The sequence below is a fragment of the Rhinatrema bivittatum genome, chromosome 11 (genome assembly GCF_901001135.1).
Source record: "Rhinatrema bivittatum chromosome 11, aRhiBiv1.1, whole genome shotgun sequence".
Classification (NCBI taxonomy): Eukaryota; Metazoa; Chordata; class Amphibia; order Gymnophiona; family Rhinatrematidae; genus Rhinatrema; species Rhinatrema bivittatum.
This window is the reverse complement of record NC_042625.1, coordinates 46749575-46770079: the sequence shown is the minus strand read 5'-3', so window position 1 is coordinate 46770079 and position 20505 is coordinate 46749575. Positions and strand designations below refer to the sequence as shown.

Here is a 20505-nt window from a genome sequence, read left to right as displayed (position 1 = left end):
GTTCTCGTGCTTAGTGGCAGGGGCCTTGAAGTAGGAGCCGGCACCTCCCCGAATGTGATCGCCACTGATGACCTGCGCACAAGTACTCCCCCGACGGGCTCGGACGTTCCTTCGCCTCCGGGGATGCTGGCCGAACACAGCCCATCCCTCGAGAGGCACGTGCGCAACAGCACAGACCGTGCGGCATGAAAGAACCGGCAAAGCAAAAATAAAACTTTTTTTTTTTTTTATTGTTACAAACTGAGAAAGACTGCGCTACTCACTGCTCGACCGCCATGGCAGAAAAGGGAAAGGAGAGCCCTGCGAACCTGCCAAGAAAAACGGCTTTAACTTTATTTTATTTTTAATCAATCCAACCTGTCCAGAGGAACCAGGGTCCGGGTCCTGAAGCGGTCCTGTCGGGGTAAGTGATCCGGGCTTCCCGGTATCACCTCAAGCTGGGCTGCCCCAAGGCAAAAGAAGGGCCCTCGACCCTGAGCCGCAGCTGCCTCTAAGACTGGGGGGATGGTCCTCTCAGGACCTGCCAACCCCCTGGGAGGCTGTCGGACCGATTCCTTTCACTTGTTGCTCCTCTTAACGTTTTTTGTTTTTTTTTAATGAACTTAACTATCTACCAATGTCTCTATTTCTTGTTCTGTTTTTTTTTTTTTTGGTTTTTTTTTTAAGAATCAGCCCAGACTGTGAGTGTTGCACCCCCACCATCTGAGACAGAGTAATACTTGGCAGACTGTGGGTGGCACCTTGGTATATATGGCAGAGTCTGTCAAAACTTTCTCTGTCTCATAAGAGCATAAGAACATGCCATACTGGGTCAGACCAAGGGTCCATCAAGCCCAGCATCCTGTTTCCAACAGTGGTCAATCCAGGCCACAAGAACTTGGCAAGTACCCAAAAACTAAGTCCATTCCATGTTACCGTTGCTAGTAATAGCATTGGCTATTTTCTAAGTCAACTTAATAGCAGGTAATGGACTTCTCCTCCAAGAACTTATCCAATCCTTTTTTAAACACAGTTATACTAACTGCACTAACCACATCCTCTGGCAACAAATTCCAGAGTTTAATTGTGCTTTGAGAAAAAAAGAACTTTCTCCGATTAGTTTTAAATGTGCCACATGCTAACTTCATGGAGTGCCCCCTAGTCTTTCTATTATCCGAACGAGTAAATAACTGATTCACATCTACCCGTTCTAGACCTCTCTTGATTTTAAACACCCCTCTATCATATCCCCCCTCAGCTGTCTCTTCTCCAACTGAAAAGTCCTAACCTCTTTAGTCTTTCCTCATAGGGGAGCTGTTCCATTCCCCTTATCATTTTGGTAGCCCTTCTCTGTACCTTCTCCATCGCAATTATATCTTTTTTGAGGTGCGGCGACCAGAATTGTACACAGTATTCAAAGTACGGTCTCACCATGGAGCGATACAGAGGCATTATGACATCTTCTGTTTTATTCATCATTCCCTTTCTAATAATTCCCAACATTCTGTTTGCTTTTTGACTGCCGCAGCACACTAAACCGACTATTTCAATGTGTTATCCACTATGACGCCTAGATCCCTTTCTTGGGTTGTAGCACCTAATATGGAACCTAACATTGTGTAACTATAGCATGGGTTATTTTTCCCTATATACATCACCTTGCACTTATCCACATTAAATTTCATCTGCCATTTGGATGCCCAATTTTCCAGTCTCACAAGGTCTTCCTGCAATTTATCACAATCTGCTTGTGATTTAACTACTCTGAACAATTTTGTATCATCTGCAAATTTGATTATATCACTCGTCATATTTCTTTCCAGATCATTTATAAATATATTGAAAAGTAAGGGTCCCAATACATATCCCTGAGGCACTCCACTGCCCACTCCCTTCCACTGAGAAAATTGTCCATTTAATCCTACTCTGTTTCCTGTTTTTTAGCCAGTTTGCAATCCACGAAAGGACATCGCCACCTATCCCATGACTTTTTACTTTTCCTAGAAGCCTCTCATGAGAAACTTTGTCAAACACCTTCTGAAAATCCAAGTATACTACATCTACCGGTTCACCTTTATCCACATGTTTATTAACTCCTTCAAAAAAGTGAAGCAGATTTGTAGGCAAGACTTGCTTTGGGTAAAGCCATGCTGACTTTGTTCCATTAAACCATGTCTTTCTATATGTTCTGTGATTTTGATGTTTAGAACACTTTCCACTATTTTCCCTGGCACTGAAGTCAGGCTAACCGGTCTGTAGTTTCCCGGATCACTGGAGGGGAGGCAAAACCCAGGACTCTGGACTGATCCGGGTATGTACAGGGAACACCTATTCCTCAGCGGAGTACCGGTGAAGTTGCCAGTAGAGGTGGGACCCTCCCAGTATTTGGAGACGAAACCGAGATTCTGGAGATGAAAAAAGAAGACCTGGTAAGACCTCCAGAGATTACTTTAAACGCGATATGGGAAGCTTTACAAACTTTAAATACAGATTTATATAATCAAGTGGTGCCTATATATAAATTTATGGGAAATTTTGGACCTCGTTTAAGTGAAGTAGAAAAAGAAGTTAAGGAAATTAAAAAGTCTGTTGTCTCAATTGAAGAGGCTAATAAAGAAAAATCTGTATTGCATGTTTCCTTAATAAAAGAAAATCAAATGCTTGCCTCAAGGATGGAGCAGTTGGAAAATCAGACTAGAGCTAAGAATCTTCAATTTATAAATTTTCCCAAGGACCAATTCACATCTCCCAAAGAGATGTGGAAAAAATATATGCTTGAAGTCCTAAAAAATTCCAGAGCAGGCCCTCCCGCTTACTTTCAAGAGTGTACTATATTCCTCCTTTTAAAAAGAAAAATGCTCAAGAGTTAAAGGGGGTTCAGGTTCTTGTTCCAATTGAACCATCAGCTTTAAATGTGACTGAAATATTGAAGACATCTCAAGAAAAACTGGTTCCTTGGACGTACCGGATCAGTCCAGACTCCTGGGTTTGCCCCCCCCCCCCCCCCCCCCCCCCCCCCCCCAGCAGATGGAGCAGAAGTTTACCAAACAAAACCTCCACCTCACATAGGCTGGTGCCACCTACAGTCTGGCAGTATTCTTGTCTCCAGCAGGTGGAGGAGGTGCCAAACCTACAGCCTGTGCTAGGGCCTAGTTTGTGTGAGACAGTATAGTTAGGTACAGTTAAGGAATAAAGAGGGAAGAGAAAAAAAAAAGTGAAGGACCGCAGTGTTTTGCCTGCAGGTCATAGCCTCCCACGGGGTGGTGAGGTCCTGAGGGGGCCATCCCTCCCTGGTTTCAGAGGCAGCTGAGGTACGGGGTAGACAACCCCGATTGCCAGCTTGTGCAGATCACTGGGGGTGAAACCGGGGAGCCTGGCTCACTCCCCCCAGTTTGATCCAGGACCCGGAGTCTTATTGTCGGGTATTTAAAAAAAAAAAAAAAAGACAAATTTCAATTAGTATATTTTTCTTCGGGGCTCGACTCTTCCTTCTCTCCGGTGCTGTTGGGGGCTCTTCGTGCTCAGTTTCGCCGTGTTTTTTGTCTGAATTTGAGTACTTTGTTTTTGTAGCGGCATGTTGTGAAGGGCCTGCAGCGCTGCACGATGGGATCTGTGCCAATTGGCTTCCGGGGGGAGAGGGAGCCTCCACAACCCGGGGCAGGGTCTTACTTAGGGTCCAAACTGTGACGGGCGCCTTTGGGGAGCTGCAGCCCCTGGCCTCCAGTCCGTTCCCGCGAAGCATGGGAACGGATGCCATTTTAGGTGCACTTAGGTCACTGCCTCTGGGAGCGGGCATCATCTTGCCTCCAATAGCACCAGCGGCCCCCGCAGCGCAAACAGCGCTTGCGGAGGAGGACCCTCCATCGCGATTATCACCGCAGCGAAAGGTCCCTGAGGGGGACAAAGCTTTGGGGCCTGGCTTGCACACTGATGCGGACCCTGATACTGGGGGTGAGGGTATGTCCTCGGATTCTTCTTTCTCCTCTGACTTTGTTTTATTGATGCATAAGGCCTTTAAGGCCAGGAAGGCGGGAAAGAAGAGGCCATACAGTCATGTTTCTCTGCCAGAGTCCCAGAAGCAAGCCAGGCCTGACCAGGAACCGGGTCCCTCTGGGGGACAGTGTCCTTTTTGTGCACAGGCACCGGTGGGGGATACAGATATCTCTTCTGTTACGGATGACCAGGATGACCAGGATTTGCCCATCCCACCACCGCGGGGGGTGGAAGGGAATGCCAAGTTTTTGCAGAAAGGTCTGCGGGCATCCCATGGGGCGGATGGCGACGACCCAAAGGTGGTCAGGCTGTTTCGCAGGGATGAACTGGGTCCGCTCATCCCGGCTATCCTTGGAGAATTAGGGATCCAGCTGCCCCAGGAAGCCTCTCGATTAGGGGTTACGGATCCCGTGGTGCTAGGCCTCCGGGGTCCGCCCTCGGCTTTCCCTTTCCATTTTTCAGCGACGGATTTGCTGTTCAAGGAATGGAATACTCCAGATTTGGGCCTTAAAGTGGCGAAGGCGATGGACAAGCTCTATCCCCTGACGGAGGATGCCTTGGAGCTACTAAGAGTTCCTAAAGTGGATGCTGCGGTGGCGGCGGTCACGAAGAAAACAACCTTCCCGGTTACCGGGGGGATGGCCCTTAAGGATTTGCAGGATTGCAAGCTGGAAGTTCAGCTCAAGAAGATCTTTGAAGATTCCGCGCTTGGCATTAGAGCGGCTATTTGTAGTAATTTTTCATTGCGAGCAGGTCTTCATTGGGTCCAACAGCTCCTAGCCAATGACTCGCTTTCACAAGAGGAAGCGCTCCAAGCGGGACGCCTTGAGGCGGTGATTGCCTACAGCGCGGATGCCTTTTATGATCTGCTCCACACGTCTGACAGGTCCATGGTGTCGGCAGTGTCAGCATGCCGTTTATTGTGGCTCCGTAACTGGGCAGTGGATGTGTCTTCAAAATCTCAGCTGGGATCTTTTACCTTTTAAGGGCAAGCTGCTGTTTGGCAAGGAGCTGGAAGATCTTATCCAGTCTTTAGGTGAGAATAAGGTGCATCGCTTGCCAGAAGATAGACTGAAATCGAGAGGGTCTTTTATTTATTTATGTAGCGCTTTTCTATACCAGCATTCAAGATAAGTATCACATCATGCTGGTTTACATTTAACAGGGGGTGTAAAATATAAATAAATAAATGTTAAAAACTGTAACAAGTGAAAAGAGAAAATTCTGAAGTTACATTAAGACAGGGGAGTTCAAAACTGGGAAGAGGAAAGTCTAAAGGAATTTAACAGAGAGAGCAATTATTTACAATGTTCTAGGAATGTCTGATTGTGGTTGTCGTTGAATTGAGGTTCAGTTGGGGTTTGTTTCCAGACCTAGATTTCGTGGAGGTCAGAGACCTTGGACTTCCCGGGGGTCCGTTTCTTCCTTTCACCACAATGCCAGCAGGCAGCAAACATATTCTCAGTCCTTTCGCGGGCGCCGTTTCGGTAGACCTGGCTCCACCCAGAACGTGCCGGGCGGCAAGCCCTCACAATGATGTGCAGCTGGTCCATTCCTCGGTTCCAGTAGTGGGAGGTCGCCTATCCCTATTTTACGAGGAATGGACCAAAATCACGTCAGATCAGTGGGTCCTCGCTGTGATGAGACACGATTACGCGTTAGATTTTGCACGCCAGCTCCGCCAATGATTCCTGGTTTCGCCCTGCAGTCTTGCAGCAAAATGCCGGGCGGTCAAGGAGACTTTACAGCGTCTTCTCGACCTCGGTGCCATTGTTCCGGTGCCCTCCACGGAGCTGTGAAGAGGCCGTTACTCCATTTACTTCGTACTACCCAAGAAAGAGGGAACCTTCCGACCCATCCTCGATTTGAAAAGGTCAACAGATGTCTGCAGATCCCTCTGTTCCGTATGGAGATGTTACGCTCAGTAATTGCGTCAGTCCGACCGGGGGAGTTCCTTGCGTACTTAGATCTCACCGAAGCGTATTTACACATCGGGATCCGAGCAGATCATCAAAGGTTCCTAAGGTTTTCCGTGTTGGGGCAGCATTACCGGTTTCAGGTGCTATCATTCGGACTAGCCACTGCTCCCAGGTCGTTCACCAAGGTTATGGTGGTGGTAGCTGCTCAGTTGCGCAGGGAAGGATTGTTAGTACACCCGTACCTGGACAAATTGGCTGATTCGCGCAAAGTCGAAAGTGCTCTACCAGGCGGCGATTCACCGGGTGCTTCTGTTGTTGAGATCGCTGGGCTGGGTAGTCAACAAGGCCAAGAGCCATTCACTGGAAGTTTTGGGAGCTTTGTTCGACATGAGTCAAGGGACAATGTCCCTCACGGAGGAACGTATACTCAAACTCCAAGGCCAAGTACGAGCCTTGTTATCCAAAAGTGTTCTTACGGTCTGAGATTACCTTCAGGTCCTGGGCTCCATGACTTAGCTGGAATTGGTTCCGTGGGCTTTCGCTCGTATGCGACCTTTGCAATCAGCATTGCTGTCCCGATGGAATCCAGTTTCGGAACAGTTCCATCTTGCTCTACCTCTGATGGAGAATGCTCAGTCCAGCCTGGATTGGTGTTATCCCTGGTCAACTTGAGGCAGGGAGTTCCCTTGGTAGTTCCGATCTGGACGGTGATCACGATGGATGCCAGCTTGTCCGGTTGGGGAGCGGTGTGTTTGAGAAAATTGGTACAGGGACTGAGGTCCCCGGAGGAAGCTCGTTGGTCCATCAATCGTCTGGAGACCAGAGCAGTCCGATTGGCGCTACAGGCGTTCTTTCAGCTTCTCAAGGGCAAGGCGGTCAGAGTCCTTTCCGACAATGCGACCACGGTAGCTTATATCAACCAGCAAGGCGGAACCAGAAGTCGACCAGTAGCATTGGAAGCTCATCTCTTGATTGCATGGGCAGAACAGAACTTGTCCTCCATTGTGGCTTCTCACATTGCCGGGGTGGACAATGTTCAGGCGGACTTCTTCAGTCGCCATCTTCTCGACCCCGGGGAATGGGAATTGGCGGACGATGTCTTTCAGTTCATTTGTGCCCAGTGGGGCACTCCCGGGATGGATCTCATGGCGACGTTCAAGAATGCCAAGGCTCCTCATTTCTTTGCTTGTCACAGGGACACAGGGGCAGAGGGCGTGGATGCCCTGGTCCTTCCCTGGCCGACAGATGTTCTGATTTATGTATTCCCGCCTTGGCCTCTCATCGGCAGGGTCATTCACCGAATAGAGTTACATCCGGAGGTGGTTTTAATAGCTCCTGAGTGGCCAAGGCATTCCTGGTTTGAGGATCTGGTGAATCTGGCGGTAGCGTCTCCATTGCGCTTCCCGGACAGGCCGAATCTGCTTCATCAGGGTCCCGTCTGTTTCGACCAGGTCGAGTGCTTCTGTCTAGCGGCATGGCTTTTGAGAGGAAGCAGATGAAGTCCCGGGGGTACTCGGATGCTGTGGTGACTACACTGTTGCACTCCCGTAAAGTCTCTACTTCCCTATCTTATGTAAGGGTCTGGAAGGTCTTTGAGGCCTGGTGTCTCGACAGAGCTATTGTTCCTACCAGAACGACCGTTCCGGATTTTTTTGAACTTTCTTCAGGTTTAACGAAGGGATTGTCATGTAGTTCCTTGCGCGTACAGGTGGCGGCGCTCGGTTCCTCACACGGTAATATCCAGGGAGCATCCTTGGCGGATCACCCTGATGTCTCTCGTTTCCTTCAGGGGGCGAAGCATTTACGTCCTCCAGTGCGTCAGCCCTGTCCCTCTTGGAATTTGAATCTGGTTCTTAAAGCTTTGTGTCGGGCACCTTTTGAACCATTGCGTAGGGCAACCTTGAAGGACCTTACTTTGAAGGTGGTGTTCTTGGTGGCTATTACAACGGCACACCGGTTGTCTGAGTTTCAGGCTCTGTCTTGTAGAGAGCCCTTTTTGTGAATTTCTGACTTTGGGGTTTCTCTGCTTACGGTTCCCTCATTCCTACCTAAGGTGGTGTCTTCCTTCCATTTAAATCACTCGGTCAAGCTACCGTCATTTTCGAATTTGGATAGGTCGGACCCCTTCTCTAAGGTTCTCCGGAAGCTCGATGTTCGTAGAGCATTACTGCGCTACCTGGAGGTAACCAATGCATTTTGAGTATCGGATCACCTTTTTGTGCTACGGAGTGGTCCCAGAAGGGGCAATATGGCTTCCAAGACTACCATCGCTCGGTGGCTAAAGGAGTTCATCAATTCTGCATATTTGTTGGACAGTAGATCTTCGCCCGAAGGTCTGCGGGCTCATTCCACTCATTCTCAGGCCACATCCTGGGCAGAATGTCAACAGATTTCCCCGGAGGAGATTTGCAGGGCGGCTACGTGGAAGTCACTGCATACTTTTGCTAGACATTATCGCTTGAATGTTCGGGCACCAGGTTCCGGTAGATTTGGAGAGGGAGTGCTTAAAGCGGGCCTCTCTGGGATCCCATCCCAATTAAGGTAAGCTCTGGTACATCCCAGGAGTCTGGACTGATCCGGGTACGTACAGGGAAAGGAAAATTGGTTCTTACCTGATAATTTTCGTTCCTGTAGTACCAAGGATCAGTCCAGAGTCCCACCCATTTTTTTCCTTGGAAGGGAATGGAAAGTCCGCTCTCTTTACTGATATTTCTCGACAGATTGATTCGACATTGTTATTTTTACATGGCACGGGTTCTGTTTCCAGTTGGGGGTTGTTGTGCCAGTTTGCAGTTGTTAGGTTACTGTATATAGTTAGTTTGGGTTTTGTTTGATCCATTCTGCTTTGAGATTGCGTAATACTGCCAGACTGTAGGTGGCACCAGCTTATATGAGGCGGAGTTTTTGTTTGGTAAACTTCTGTCTCCATCTGCTAGAGGGGGGGCCAAACCCAGGAGTCTGGACTGATCCGTGGTACTACAGGAACAAAAATTATCAGGTAAGAACCAATTTTCCTTTACGCCTGCAACTCTAGTGGTATCTTTTCTTTTGGAAATGGATAAGCAGTGGACACTCAAAATGTATTTTCAACATCGTTTTGATACCTTCTTGAATTTAAAAGTTAGTGTCTTTCCAGACCTATCTAGACCAACACAGAAAAAAAGAAAGCAATTTCTTTTACTGAAATCCAGAGTAATCGACATAGGAGCGTAATTTCTTCTTAAATTCCCTTGCAAGTGTATCGTAAGATACCAAGGTATTACTCACATTTTTTTCGCTTCTAATCAACTTTCTTTTTTTCTGTCAAATAAGGTAATTCCCTTAAGTAGTTCGTCACCAATGCTGACAGAGTAACAGTAAATCTGGTATAGATCCCGAAGTTACTGGATAGCTCTCCGTAATGGTTTTTCCTTTCTGTATTAATAGAGTATTTTTCTTCTGCAGTTGTGGAATTAGGTCCCTATATATTGAGGACTGGGAAGAGAGTGAAATTTGTAATTTGAAATTGAAAATGAATATTGATTATATATTGTTCCTTATTAGAATTATTGATGGAAAAGGAAAAGATGGTTTATTTTGTTTAATATTCTTTGTTTTTCATATCAAGATGTCATATGCTTGAAATATAATTTGTGAAAATCAATAAAAAATGAATTGAAAGGGAAAAAAAGGGTTTAATATTCACTTTCAGGGATTGTGTGCTACATTAATACATTTTAGCCAGAGTTAACGTGCACAGTCATGGGGGGAGAGAAGCTGTATGATTACAGGTGCTGCATCTTCAACTATAGATAAGATCTCTTGATATCTGGATATCTTTAGAGTAAATGCTGCAGTGTTTGACAGTCTTTTTTTTTCTGTTCTCAAGGATGGGTCAATTATGTCAAAAGAGAGAAAGCATTTAGCTTCCTTTATTTATTTTTTTATATAATTCTTGGTGTTAAAGATTGGCTTTGAAGATATGGATATTATGAATTGCAATTTACAGGCAAGATACCCACTCCACTTTGGGTTTTTGAAAATTGGCAGCAAAACGCACCCATTCCCTGCTTTATAGGAGTTAACCCCGTACTCGGTTACAGGCTGATGGAGGTAGTTCCAACATCCGTCCACAACTCCAAACGTAACATAGAACATAACAGCAGGTCCAGAGCTGGCACCCTAGCTCTCTCTTCTGCTTAGCTTTATTTTCCCTTCTCTTATCGGGCTGATAAAGAAAAATGCGCGGGAGAGCCGGCGAGCGCCCAGGCCACTCTCCTGGGCGTGCAATTCAGGAAGCAGCAATATACATATTAGGGCCCGTGGTAAAAAGGTACTAGGGACACTAGTGCGGCCCTAGCACCTCCTTTTTGACAGAAGCGGCAGCTGTCAGCGGGTTTGACAGCCGACGCTTAATTTTACCGGCGTCGGTTCTCGAACCCGCTGAGAGCCACGGGTTCGGAAAATGGACGCTGGCAAAATTGAACGTCCGTCTTCCAACGGGCAGGCTGATTTTTTTTTTTTTTGGGGGCCTCCAACTTAATATCGCTATGGTATTAAGTCGGAGGGTGTACAGAAAAGCAGTTTTTTCTGCTTTTCTGTACACTTTCCTGGTGCCAGCCGAAATTTAAAATGTGCGGCTTGGCTTGCACATTTTACTTTCTGTATCGTGTGGGACTAACTAATAGGCTCATCAACATGCAAGACTGCGATGGACGCTAACCCTTTCAGGTAGACCTAGAGGAGAAATGGTAACCTAACGCATCAACGGGGGGGAGGCAAACGCCCCACCCCATCTGTGCAAGCATGACCTTAACAGGAAAGGATATAAGGATAATTTTATATTTAGAAAAATGTAAAACCAATGATTTATACTGCTAAATTTAATGAGAAAAGCTCCCTCTTCGTTCAAGAAAGAAACCCGTGTAGCGCCTCCCGGACAGAAGGGGGAGCTGCAGCCACCGCTGGATGGACTCTGCCCTTTCCCCCTTCCAAAGTTACCATGCGAACAATCTGAAATCACCTCCAGATTTTGTTTCGCCTCCCGCCGGCGGGAGTTTAAAAAAAAGGAACCCCCCCCCCCCCCTCCGAAACCTCAAACCCTGAAGCAGCTGCTGCTGATTGGCTAGCAGAGAGAGAGAGTGAACCGATGTGTGCGTGCGCGCTCGTTGACGTCACTGTCTGCGGAGGAAGGCGGAAGTGAGGACGCGCGCGCAGGTGGGCGCTTCCGCGCGGTTTTGGGGGAGGGTGGGGGGATGCAGTTTACCATGGATGGTTCCAGGCGGGCGCGCGAGTGAGTGTACGTTATTTTTAAATTATCTCTGGTAAGAACTGGGAAGAAGCTGGAGCCTGGGGTGGGAGACGAATGTGGCTTCTCGAGTAGGAGGCCTGTACCGGGGGCGGGAGTAAGAGGCCGGCTTTTGGATTTGAGCCTTGAGGAGGAAGGCTTTAGTTACATTATTGGGCCCTTTTTTTTTTTTTTAATCATGAACAAAACCCTTTTATTTATTTATTTTGCGTGGCTCTTCTGGTGAGGTTTAGTAGAGATGGAAAACATGAACATCAATTGATGGAAATGTTTTTTAAGGATAAAATATTTTTCTTGGTAAAATGACATATAAACATGTATTATATTTATTGCCTGTGGCTTTTGTGATGTTTTACATTACATTACAGTTCAGTTTTAATATCCTGCAGGCTGCACTTGGCAGTCCTTCGCTATGCAGACAGTTCACAGCAGTTTCAGTAAAAGTTACTTGCAGCTTACCCAGATTTCGGTTGTAAAAGTAGCAGTGAGCTAAACAGTAAAGCATAAAACAAAACAAAATATCCTTTATTTAGAGTCCTCGGGTATATTGTATTTTTTCTGGTGTCTTGTTTGAGAAAATGTTTAAAGAACCAACGAAATGGCAACAGGCGAGTGTCTGTGTTAACTTTTCAGTATCCTTAAACTACAGTAATACTTTCCATTTAATACTGGTTGGCTGGGGCACATTTGAATGTAAAGTATTGGAGATGCAATTTTTTTGTTTCATAATTAATACAAAAATAGCTGAAATCATGAAAAGAGAGGAAATAGTGAGCAAAGCCTATAAACACTGATGTACAATTTTCCTGTCAGTGTTGTCTTCCAATATACATGTTTTTATGCGATGCTTTTATGTCCTGGTTTTCTAGCAGATGCTCTAATGCAGTCTGGTGTGTTTTGTCCTGTGAAAAAGGTCTGCAATATATTTTCAGGAGAACTGGCCATTTGTAAAATAATTTTTAGTGTTTTGGTAGATAGTCCTTTGTCACAACTCATCTCTCCCCTTTACCTCCCCCCAACTCCCATGTGCATATCTGTGTGCCTGTATCTTACAACAGATATAATATAAAAGCTTAGGCACTCTGTGTGTAAAAATATAATTTCCTAGCGTGTAGCAGATGGACTCAGGACCAATGGTATAGTGTACTCCTGATAACAGTTGGAGAAGGATCAGATTTCGATCTGATGTCAGCCCCTAGTACATATACCCCTGCGGGAAGTGAAGCTCTTCAGTATTTTCTGTCTCCATAGCAGTTAGTGACTATCTGCACGCTCTCGCAGCATTAGAACCAATTCAAGAAGAAAACCCACATTTGAAGACTAAACCTACCTCTGAAGATGAGCCCAGTTCTCCTGCGGTGATACCCTCTGGTCCCTCCCCCAGTTGAGAATTCCTGAGGTGATTTCTGTGGTCCCTCGGAGGTGAGCCTCGGTCTGGCGGCCGAATCGCGGCGAGGACCTAGTCCCCGATCCCGGGCACGGCTGAGAGGCAGCGGGTGCCCCCTCGAGTGCAGCGGTGAAGGTATTTGCCCTCTCCCACCGCAGCTGGAGACCGCCCGGAACGAAACCGGGAAGCGCCGAAGACAAGGTAAGGTAGAAATCTTCAGCGTCGACTCCGAGGTTCGAGGAGTCGCACCGGGACCAGTGCCGCCGGGTTGATCCGCCCTAGCAGGGCCAGGCCCCGGTTAGATCCAAGGATCTACCCACTTGGAGACCCTCCGAGGTAGTCGCCATATTGCCCGCATGGTCGCCATTGCCATTTTGGCCCTATTTGCCGCCCCGCTCGTAGCCTCGGGCCGGGCGCACAAGTTTACTTAGGCGCACAAATTACATGTGCGCATAAACTTACATGCACATATTCCTTGTGCGCATAAGTTATACGCACAAGATATACGCGCGCCTACCGGGCTAAGCCCATAACCACGACTTGCGCGCACAACCCACACACACATCTAGACGTGTGGAGATAAAGGCTCAAGGTGTCTGCCCAGCATGCCATATCAGAGCCGCACAAATCGAGGAGGCCAACGCCCTGTGTGCTCAGTGTGAGGAGGCCCTGGGAGATCCAGCCCAGGGCCAGTCCCTCTCAGGGCCAAGTAATAGCCCCTCAGTGGGTACCCCGGACCTTGCAAATCCCAGTGGGACAACCCCACAAACGGGGACCCCCAGTAATAGCCCCTCAGTGGGTACCCCGGACCTTGCAAATCCCAGTGGGACAACCCCACAAACGGGGACCCCCAGGGACCCAATGCCACTCAGCTTGGATCCAGCATCTATCTCATGTGTGGAGTTCTTCAAAGAGCTACACACCTTTGTTCACATGCAAACGGAACCCCTGGCTGACCAGCCACATCCTCCGCCAGAGGACCTTTATGCCCCAGGCCCCTCGAGGCCTAGACAAAGGTTTCCACCGCCCAGGAGCCCCACCTATGGGGACATGGACAACTCTGAAGAAGCAGAGCCCCTAGAAGAGGGGGAACCCCCCCCCGGGGACAGAGCCTCACCGAACCATGAGATGCTTTTTCACCAAGGACGAGCTCCCTGACCTGGTCACCCACAGCCTGAGGGAGCTCGCTGTGGCCCAGATGCTATTCCAGGCCCAGATGCTTCGGGGGGCCCAAGCTGAATCCCCTACTGGAGGGCCTCCGTCAGACCTCCCGCCATTTCCCTCTGTTACAAGCTGTCCAGCATCTAATTGACCTGGAATGGAGCGCTCCAGAGTCCACATTCAAAGGGGGACGAGCTATGGCAGCCATATACCCCCTGGACCCGGCGGCCAAAGATCTTCTCACATGCCCAAGAGTTGATGCCATGGTCTGCGCGGTCTTGAAGCGCACTACTATCCCAGTGGAGGTAGGAGCAGCGCTCAAAGATGCACGTGACCATCGTCTGGAATCCATCCTTAAACAGTCTGATGTAGCCACTATGTCCCTACAAATAGCGGCCTGCTGCACCGTAGTGACACATGCCTGCTTATCTCAGACCAGGAGCAACACCCCTGGAGAAGTCATGGAACCAGCAGTGTCATTCCTTGCGGACGCTGCTTCCGATCTGGTGCGCACGGCGGCCAGAGGAGTGTCATCTGCGGTGGCTGCCAGGAGGCAACTTTGGCTCTGAAGCTCGTCGGCCGACGCATCTTCCAAAACTCGCCTCACAAGGATGCCCTTCAAAGGATCCCTCCTGTTCGGCAGTGAGCTAGAGAAACTGGCCAACAAATGGGGCGAGTCCCCTTTGCCGCGCCTACTGGAGGACAGGACGAAGAGGAACCAGCGACCCTTCCCCCGGCCCTCCAGGGGCGGAAGTTCACAGCGCTTTAATCCATACAGAAACAACTATCAAGCGCCCCGCCCTACGGGCAAGAACCAGTCCTTTCGGACCAAACACAACAAGAGGGGAACCAGCTCGGGTACAGGCCCCAGCCGTACCCCACAATGAGATTCAGCCGACCCGTCCAAGGGAAGAAGCCATAGGGGGCAGACTAGCCCTATTCTACCACAGATGGGGCGAGATAACTTCGGACAAGTGGGTCCTAGCCATCATTCGGGAGGGGTACTATCTGGATTTTCTACGAACCCCTCCGGACAAGTTCGTGGAGTCCCCCTGCCACGACCTCGCCAAGAGGGTAGCAGTGGAAGGTACACTAACCAGACTACTGGCCCTCAAGGCCATAATCCCAGTGCCTCCACAAGAAATAAATACTGGGCATTATTCCATTTATTTTATCGTCCCCAAGAAAGAGGGGACGTTCAGGTCCATCCTGGACCTCAAGTTGGTCAACCGCCACCCGAGGATTCCCCGCTTCCGCATTGAAACCCTACGCTCTGTAATAAGGGCCATACAACCGGGAGAGTTTCTCACATCCCTGGATCTTTCGGAGGCCTACCTGCACATCCAAATTTGACAGGAACACCAGCGCTATCTGCGCTTCAAAATCCTGGACCGTCACTACCAGTTCCAGGCACTACCCTTAGGGTTAGCCACAGCACCCCGGATGTTCACCAAGATCATAGTGGTGGTGGCGGCAACATTGAGGAAGGAAGGAATCCGCGTACATCCTAACCTAGACGATTGGCTGATCAGGGCGAAATCCCCAGAGGAAAGCCGCCAAGCAACCAACAAAGTCAAAACTCTACTGGAGAACCTAGGATGGGTGGTCAACATAAACAAAAGTTGTTTGCAGCCCTCACAGTCTCTAGAGTACCTAGGAGTCCGATTCGACACCAAAGAAGACAAGGTCAGCCTGACTCCCACAATGAGATCAAATCTGTGGAATCGGTTACAAAACCTGTTGAGCGAACCTCGCCCCACAGCATGGGATTACCTACAAGTCCTCGGTCTGATGGCATCCACACTGTAAGTAGTACCATGGGCGCGAGCTCACATGAGACCCCTGCAGCGCTCACTTCTATCACGATGGAATCCGCTGTCTCAGAACTATGCCGTACGTCTATCACTCCCAGGCAGGGTTCGGACCCAGCTACAGTGGTGGCTACTGGCCAGCCACCTGAGCCAGGGAACAAGACTATCCTCCCCAACCTGGACCCTGCTCACCACAGACGCCAGCCTACGAGGATGGGGAGCTCACTGCGAGGAATTAACCGCCCCAGGGCAGTGGAACACAGAAGAGTCGGGATGGAACATCAACCGCCTAGAAGCCCGGGCAGTCACACTAGCCTGCCTATGCTTCGCCCACAGACTCCAAGACAAAGCAGTCAGAGTAATGTCAGTCAACGCCACAACGGTGGCCTACATCAACCGGCAGGTGTCTCTGGAAATAGACCCCCTAATGACGTGGGCGGAAGTAAACCTCCAAGAGATCTCTGTCGTCCACATCGCCGGGAAAGACAACATCACGGCGAACTACCTCAGCAAGGAAAGTCTAGACCCAGGAGAATGGAAGCTGTCGTCCACAGCGTTCCAAATGATAGTGAACTGGTGGGGGACACCAGACATGGACCTTCTGGCAAACTGGTCCAACGCTCAAGTACCCAGGTACTTCAGCCGCAGGCGGGAACCTCAGTCCCAGGGGATCGATGCCCTGGTACAGACCTGGCCACAGGGGACCCCATTATTCGCTTTCCCACCGTGGCCCCTACTGGGCGCAATCATTCACAAGATACAGCTGCACAGGGGACTAGTTCTGGTGGCCCCGGACTGGCCAAGAAGACCCTGGTACGCAGACATGAGAAGACTGGCAGGGAACCCTCTACCCCTGCCCCCACACAGGGACCTGCTACAAGGTCCGATCCTCCACGAGGACCCAGCTCAATTCTCTCTTACGGTCTGGCCATTGAGAAGGCCCGCCTGAGAGAGAGCGGATACTCGGGGGTGGTAAATCGACATCTCCGAGCACGCAAGTTCTCCACATCGTTAACGTACATAAGGATCTGGAGAGTTTTTGAAGCCTGGAGCGAAGACCACAACATCAAGCCACGCTCATTTAAAGTTCCTGTGATCCTGGAATTCTTACAGAATGGACTAAAGAAGGGTCTGTCCCTCAACTCCATCAAGGTACAAGTGGCCACATTGTCATGCTACGGCTCCAAGAGCGAGGGCGACAGCATAGCTTCTCACCCGGACGTGTCACGCTTCCTGAAAGGAGTCAAACACATTCGCCCACCACTAAAGTGGCCGGTACCTCTGTGGAATCTCAATCTCGTTTTGGACTTCCTAGCGGGAACCGCCTTCAGACCCCTCCGAGGCCTGTCCCTTCACCTGTTAACCTTAAAGACCGTGTTCTTGCTGGCAGTGTGTTCAGCCCGACGCATCTCGGAACTACAAGCACTGTCCTGCCGAGAGCCGTTTCTCAGGCTCACCCCGGGGTCCATCCAACTACGCATGGTTCCCTCCTTCCTCCCCAAAGTGATCTCACACTTCCACCTCAACCAGACCATCTCGCTACCAACGACGGATGGCTTGAAGAGTTCGGAAGAAGCCCGTAGTCTACGTCACCTCAACATCGGCAGACTCCTATCCAGATACCTGGAAATGTTGGAACCCGTACGAAGAACGGACCACCTTTTCGTCCTTCACAGCGGAAAGAGACAAGGGGAAGCGGCCTCGCGGGCAACCATCGCCCGCTGGATCAAGGAAGTCATCAAGGTGGCCTACGTAGAAGCTGGCAAGCCACCACCTCTACAGGTCAAGGCCCATTCTACCAGAGCCCAGGCAGTATCCTGGGCAGAAACTAGAATGCTGTCACCTGCCGAGATCTGCAGGGCGGCTACATGGTCCTCCATCCATACTTTCTCCAGATTCTACTGTCTGGATGTTCAGGCTTGGGAGGACACAGCATTTGCAAGGGCAATACTAAGTGGGCCACGGGCAGCCTCCCACCCGGTTCGTGAGTAGCTTTTATACATCCCATTGGGCCTGAGTCCATCTGCTACACGCTAGGAAATGGAGAAATTACTTACCTGATAATTTCATTTTTCTTAGTATAGATAGATGGACTCAGCATCCCACCCTTGGCTGCCGTTACGCATGGTCTTTCAAATAATTCATGGGTAAGCCATGTTTTCATTTACCTAGGGCATCCACCCTGCCGGGTGGCGATGCTTTCTGGTTGAGTACACTGGCGGTCTCCAGCTATGTTCAATCAACCAGTTAATCAACCAGTTAATCAAGTTTGAATGTTTAACCAAGTTATGAAGTTATTAAAGTTAACCAAATTAAGTTAATCAATCAGTCAGTCACACATATATCCACAATGCTTTTCGAGGAGAATACTGAAGAGCTGCACTTCCTGCAGGGGTATATGTACTAGGGGCTGACGTCAGATTGAAATCTGATCCGTCTCCAACTGCTAACAGGAGTACACTATACCCATTGGTCCTTAGTCCATCTGTCTACACTAAGGAAAATGAAATTATCAGGTAAGTAATTTCTCCATTATCAGGTAAGTAATTTCTCCATTAATTTTCCTAAGTCAATCACAGTTGGATGAGTGGAATTCTTTTGACATCTGAAAATACTTTCATTACACACACTTTTTGGCAGATTAGAAAAGAAACATTCCAGAGAGTATTTCGGAGATGTTTGGAAGCTATGTGCATACACAGAATTTGTGTATATGCATTATAGGCCTACCATTAACACACTTAGGACATCATTGGGAAAGGAGGGTATAGGCCTAGTTTTAGTCACATAATCTGTCATTCAAACACAACATACACAGGTATCTTATGTTTGAAAATAGATTTTTTTTTTTTTGCAGGCTTAGAACATGTGCTATATAGTTGTGTCCTAGTGAAAATGTATCCAATAATGCTGATTCAATTTTTTTTATGTAGAACACCTTAGACCTATGCAAAATTTTAAATTGACAGTACTTTTTTTTTTTTTTAGGTTGACAAGCTTCTTGCCCATTGAAGACGTTCCCTGCTTAGTCTTGAGACTATTTAAGCTGAATGCATTGTGATTTCCAGTAATTGAGACAGTGATTCTGAAAGCTGTCTACATTAATGAAAAGAGCAATGTAGTCAGCTTAACTGAATCATCAGTGTTGAACAAGATATGCCACATTGACCCTCACAGACTCCTGCATGTTAGAAAATCTAAATTGTATAAAATTGTGTTAAAATTCTTGTGTTAAATAGTAGTGATTAATTTTAATTTAAATATGGAGAACTGTGAGAATGCACCCCCCCTCCCACAGGAGCCTGAACCAAATGAGGAGAGTCCTTGTCCCCCACCTCTGCTGCCTAGCGAAGAGCCTCCACCACCTCCCCTGCAAACGTCCAGTGACGCAGAGGTAATGGACGTTGGCTCTGGTGGTGATGGACATTCAGATACCCCCGCTGGGGACACGCAACTCAACTTCGGAACACAGCTTCTCACAAAAGGATCTGCTTCGTACAATAGCCGTCAGATGATTTCAGACCCTCTCATCAGTGACCAAAGTCCTGGGACAGCTCGCCATGCGCCCTCAATTAAAAAATTCATCCCTGATCTTAAGTTGCTTAAAGACGTAAAGATTAGCGTTAGCTTCACAGACAGCTGCAAAACCAAGGACAGAAAGGTTCTATACACTGGAATTGACCCTGATTGTAATACAGATGTAGATGTTAGTCATGATAGTGTTAATGGAAACTTGCATGTTTGTCCGATTGATAGTAATAATGGTAAAGGTGTGGGTGAAGGGGTTGAAAATGCATGCAAGAAAGATGATGACAACGATGAGCAGGAGAAGAGGGTGGAGTATGCTGTTCTTGATGAGCTTGAGGATTTCACTGACAACTTGATGGAAGTGGATGACTCGACAGCAAGAGGTGGATTCATTTCTGATGCAATCATACAGCGTGAGACAGCTGATGAGGAAGAGGCTTTTAATTATTCATATGAGGTATGTTATGCATAGAAGTGTGTCATGGTGTTGATCAGAAGCAGTCTCATTTAACATCTTGCAGTGGTAGTGAAAGGCAAATCTGACTTCCCTGTACTTACCAGGATCAGTCCAGACGGTGGGTTATGTCCCCCGTCCAGCAGATGGAGTCAGAAGAGACTTCGAAGGGTAAGAACATAAGAAAATGCCATACTGGGTCAGACCAAGGGTCCATCAAGCCCAGCATCCTGTTTCCAAAAGTGGCCAATCCAGGCCCTAAGAACCTGGCAAGTACCCAAAAGCTAAGTCTATTCCATGTTACCATTGCTAATGGCAGTGGCTATTCTCTAAGTGAACTTAATAGCAGGTAATGGACTTCTCCTCCAGAACTTATCCAATCCTTTTTTAAACACAGCTATACTAACAGCACTAACCAAATCCTCTGGCAACAAATTCCAGAGTTTAATTGTGCGTTGAGTAAAAAAGAACTTTCTCCAATTAGTTTTAAATGTGCCCCATGCTAACTTCATGGAGTGCCCCCTAGTCTTTCTACTATCCGAAAGAGTAAATAACGGATTCACATCTACCCGTTCTAGACCTCTCATGATTTTAAACACCTCTATCATATCCCCCCTCAGTCGTCTAACACCCCCTCAGTCGTCTAACACCCCCTCAGGGTGTTAGCTTATAAGCCAGTATACCCTCTGCAGGAGCTCAGTATCTTTCTGACTCCAGCAGATGAGAGTAGGGGAACCCGTTGATTCCCCCTGTGTGTATGAAGATTAAGTTCTTTCATTTCTTCTCTTAACTTTTCATTTATTGAAGATTGGATCAAGTTGGTTTAAAAAAAAAAAAGTGTTCAATTGTTTGTTTCTGGGTCGGGAGGTGTGGCTTGCAGGCTGAGCTGCCTCCCTTTTTTTTTTCTCTCATCTGTCCTCTGGGGGTAAGTTATTACATTTTATTCTGTTCTGGTTTTCATTTTTTAGTTTTGTTCTTCAGCCAGC

General features: G+C 48.1%; 1 protein-coding gene across 4 annotated transcripts in view; it reads left to right on the top strand.

The window, feature by feature from the left end:
• Positions 1-10982: 10982 nt before the first annotated feature.
• The window catches only part of DGCR8 (DGCR8 microprocessor complex subunit), a 220167-nt gene continuing 210644 nt past the window's right edge, over positions 10983-20505 (top strand). Inside the window, exons 1-2 of one of the 4 annotated variants that reach the window (XM_029571937.1) lie at positions 10983-11087; positions 18526-19522. In XM_029571937.1, coding sequence (XP_029427797.1) covers positions 18800-19522 — 723 coding nt within the window. In that variant the 5' untranslated portion in view covers positions 10983-11087; positions 18526-18799. Of the gene's footprint in view, positions 11195-18525; positions 19523-20505 lie in introns of all 4 variants that reach the window. The other 3 variants (XM_029571935.1, XM_029571936.1, XM_029571938.1) reach the window with 3 other exon arrangements.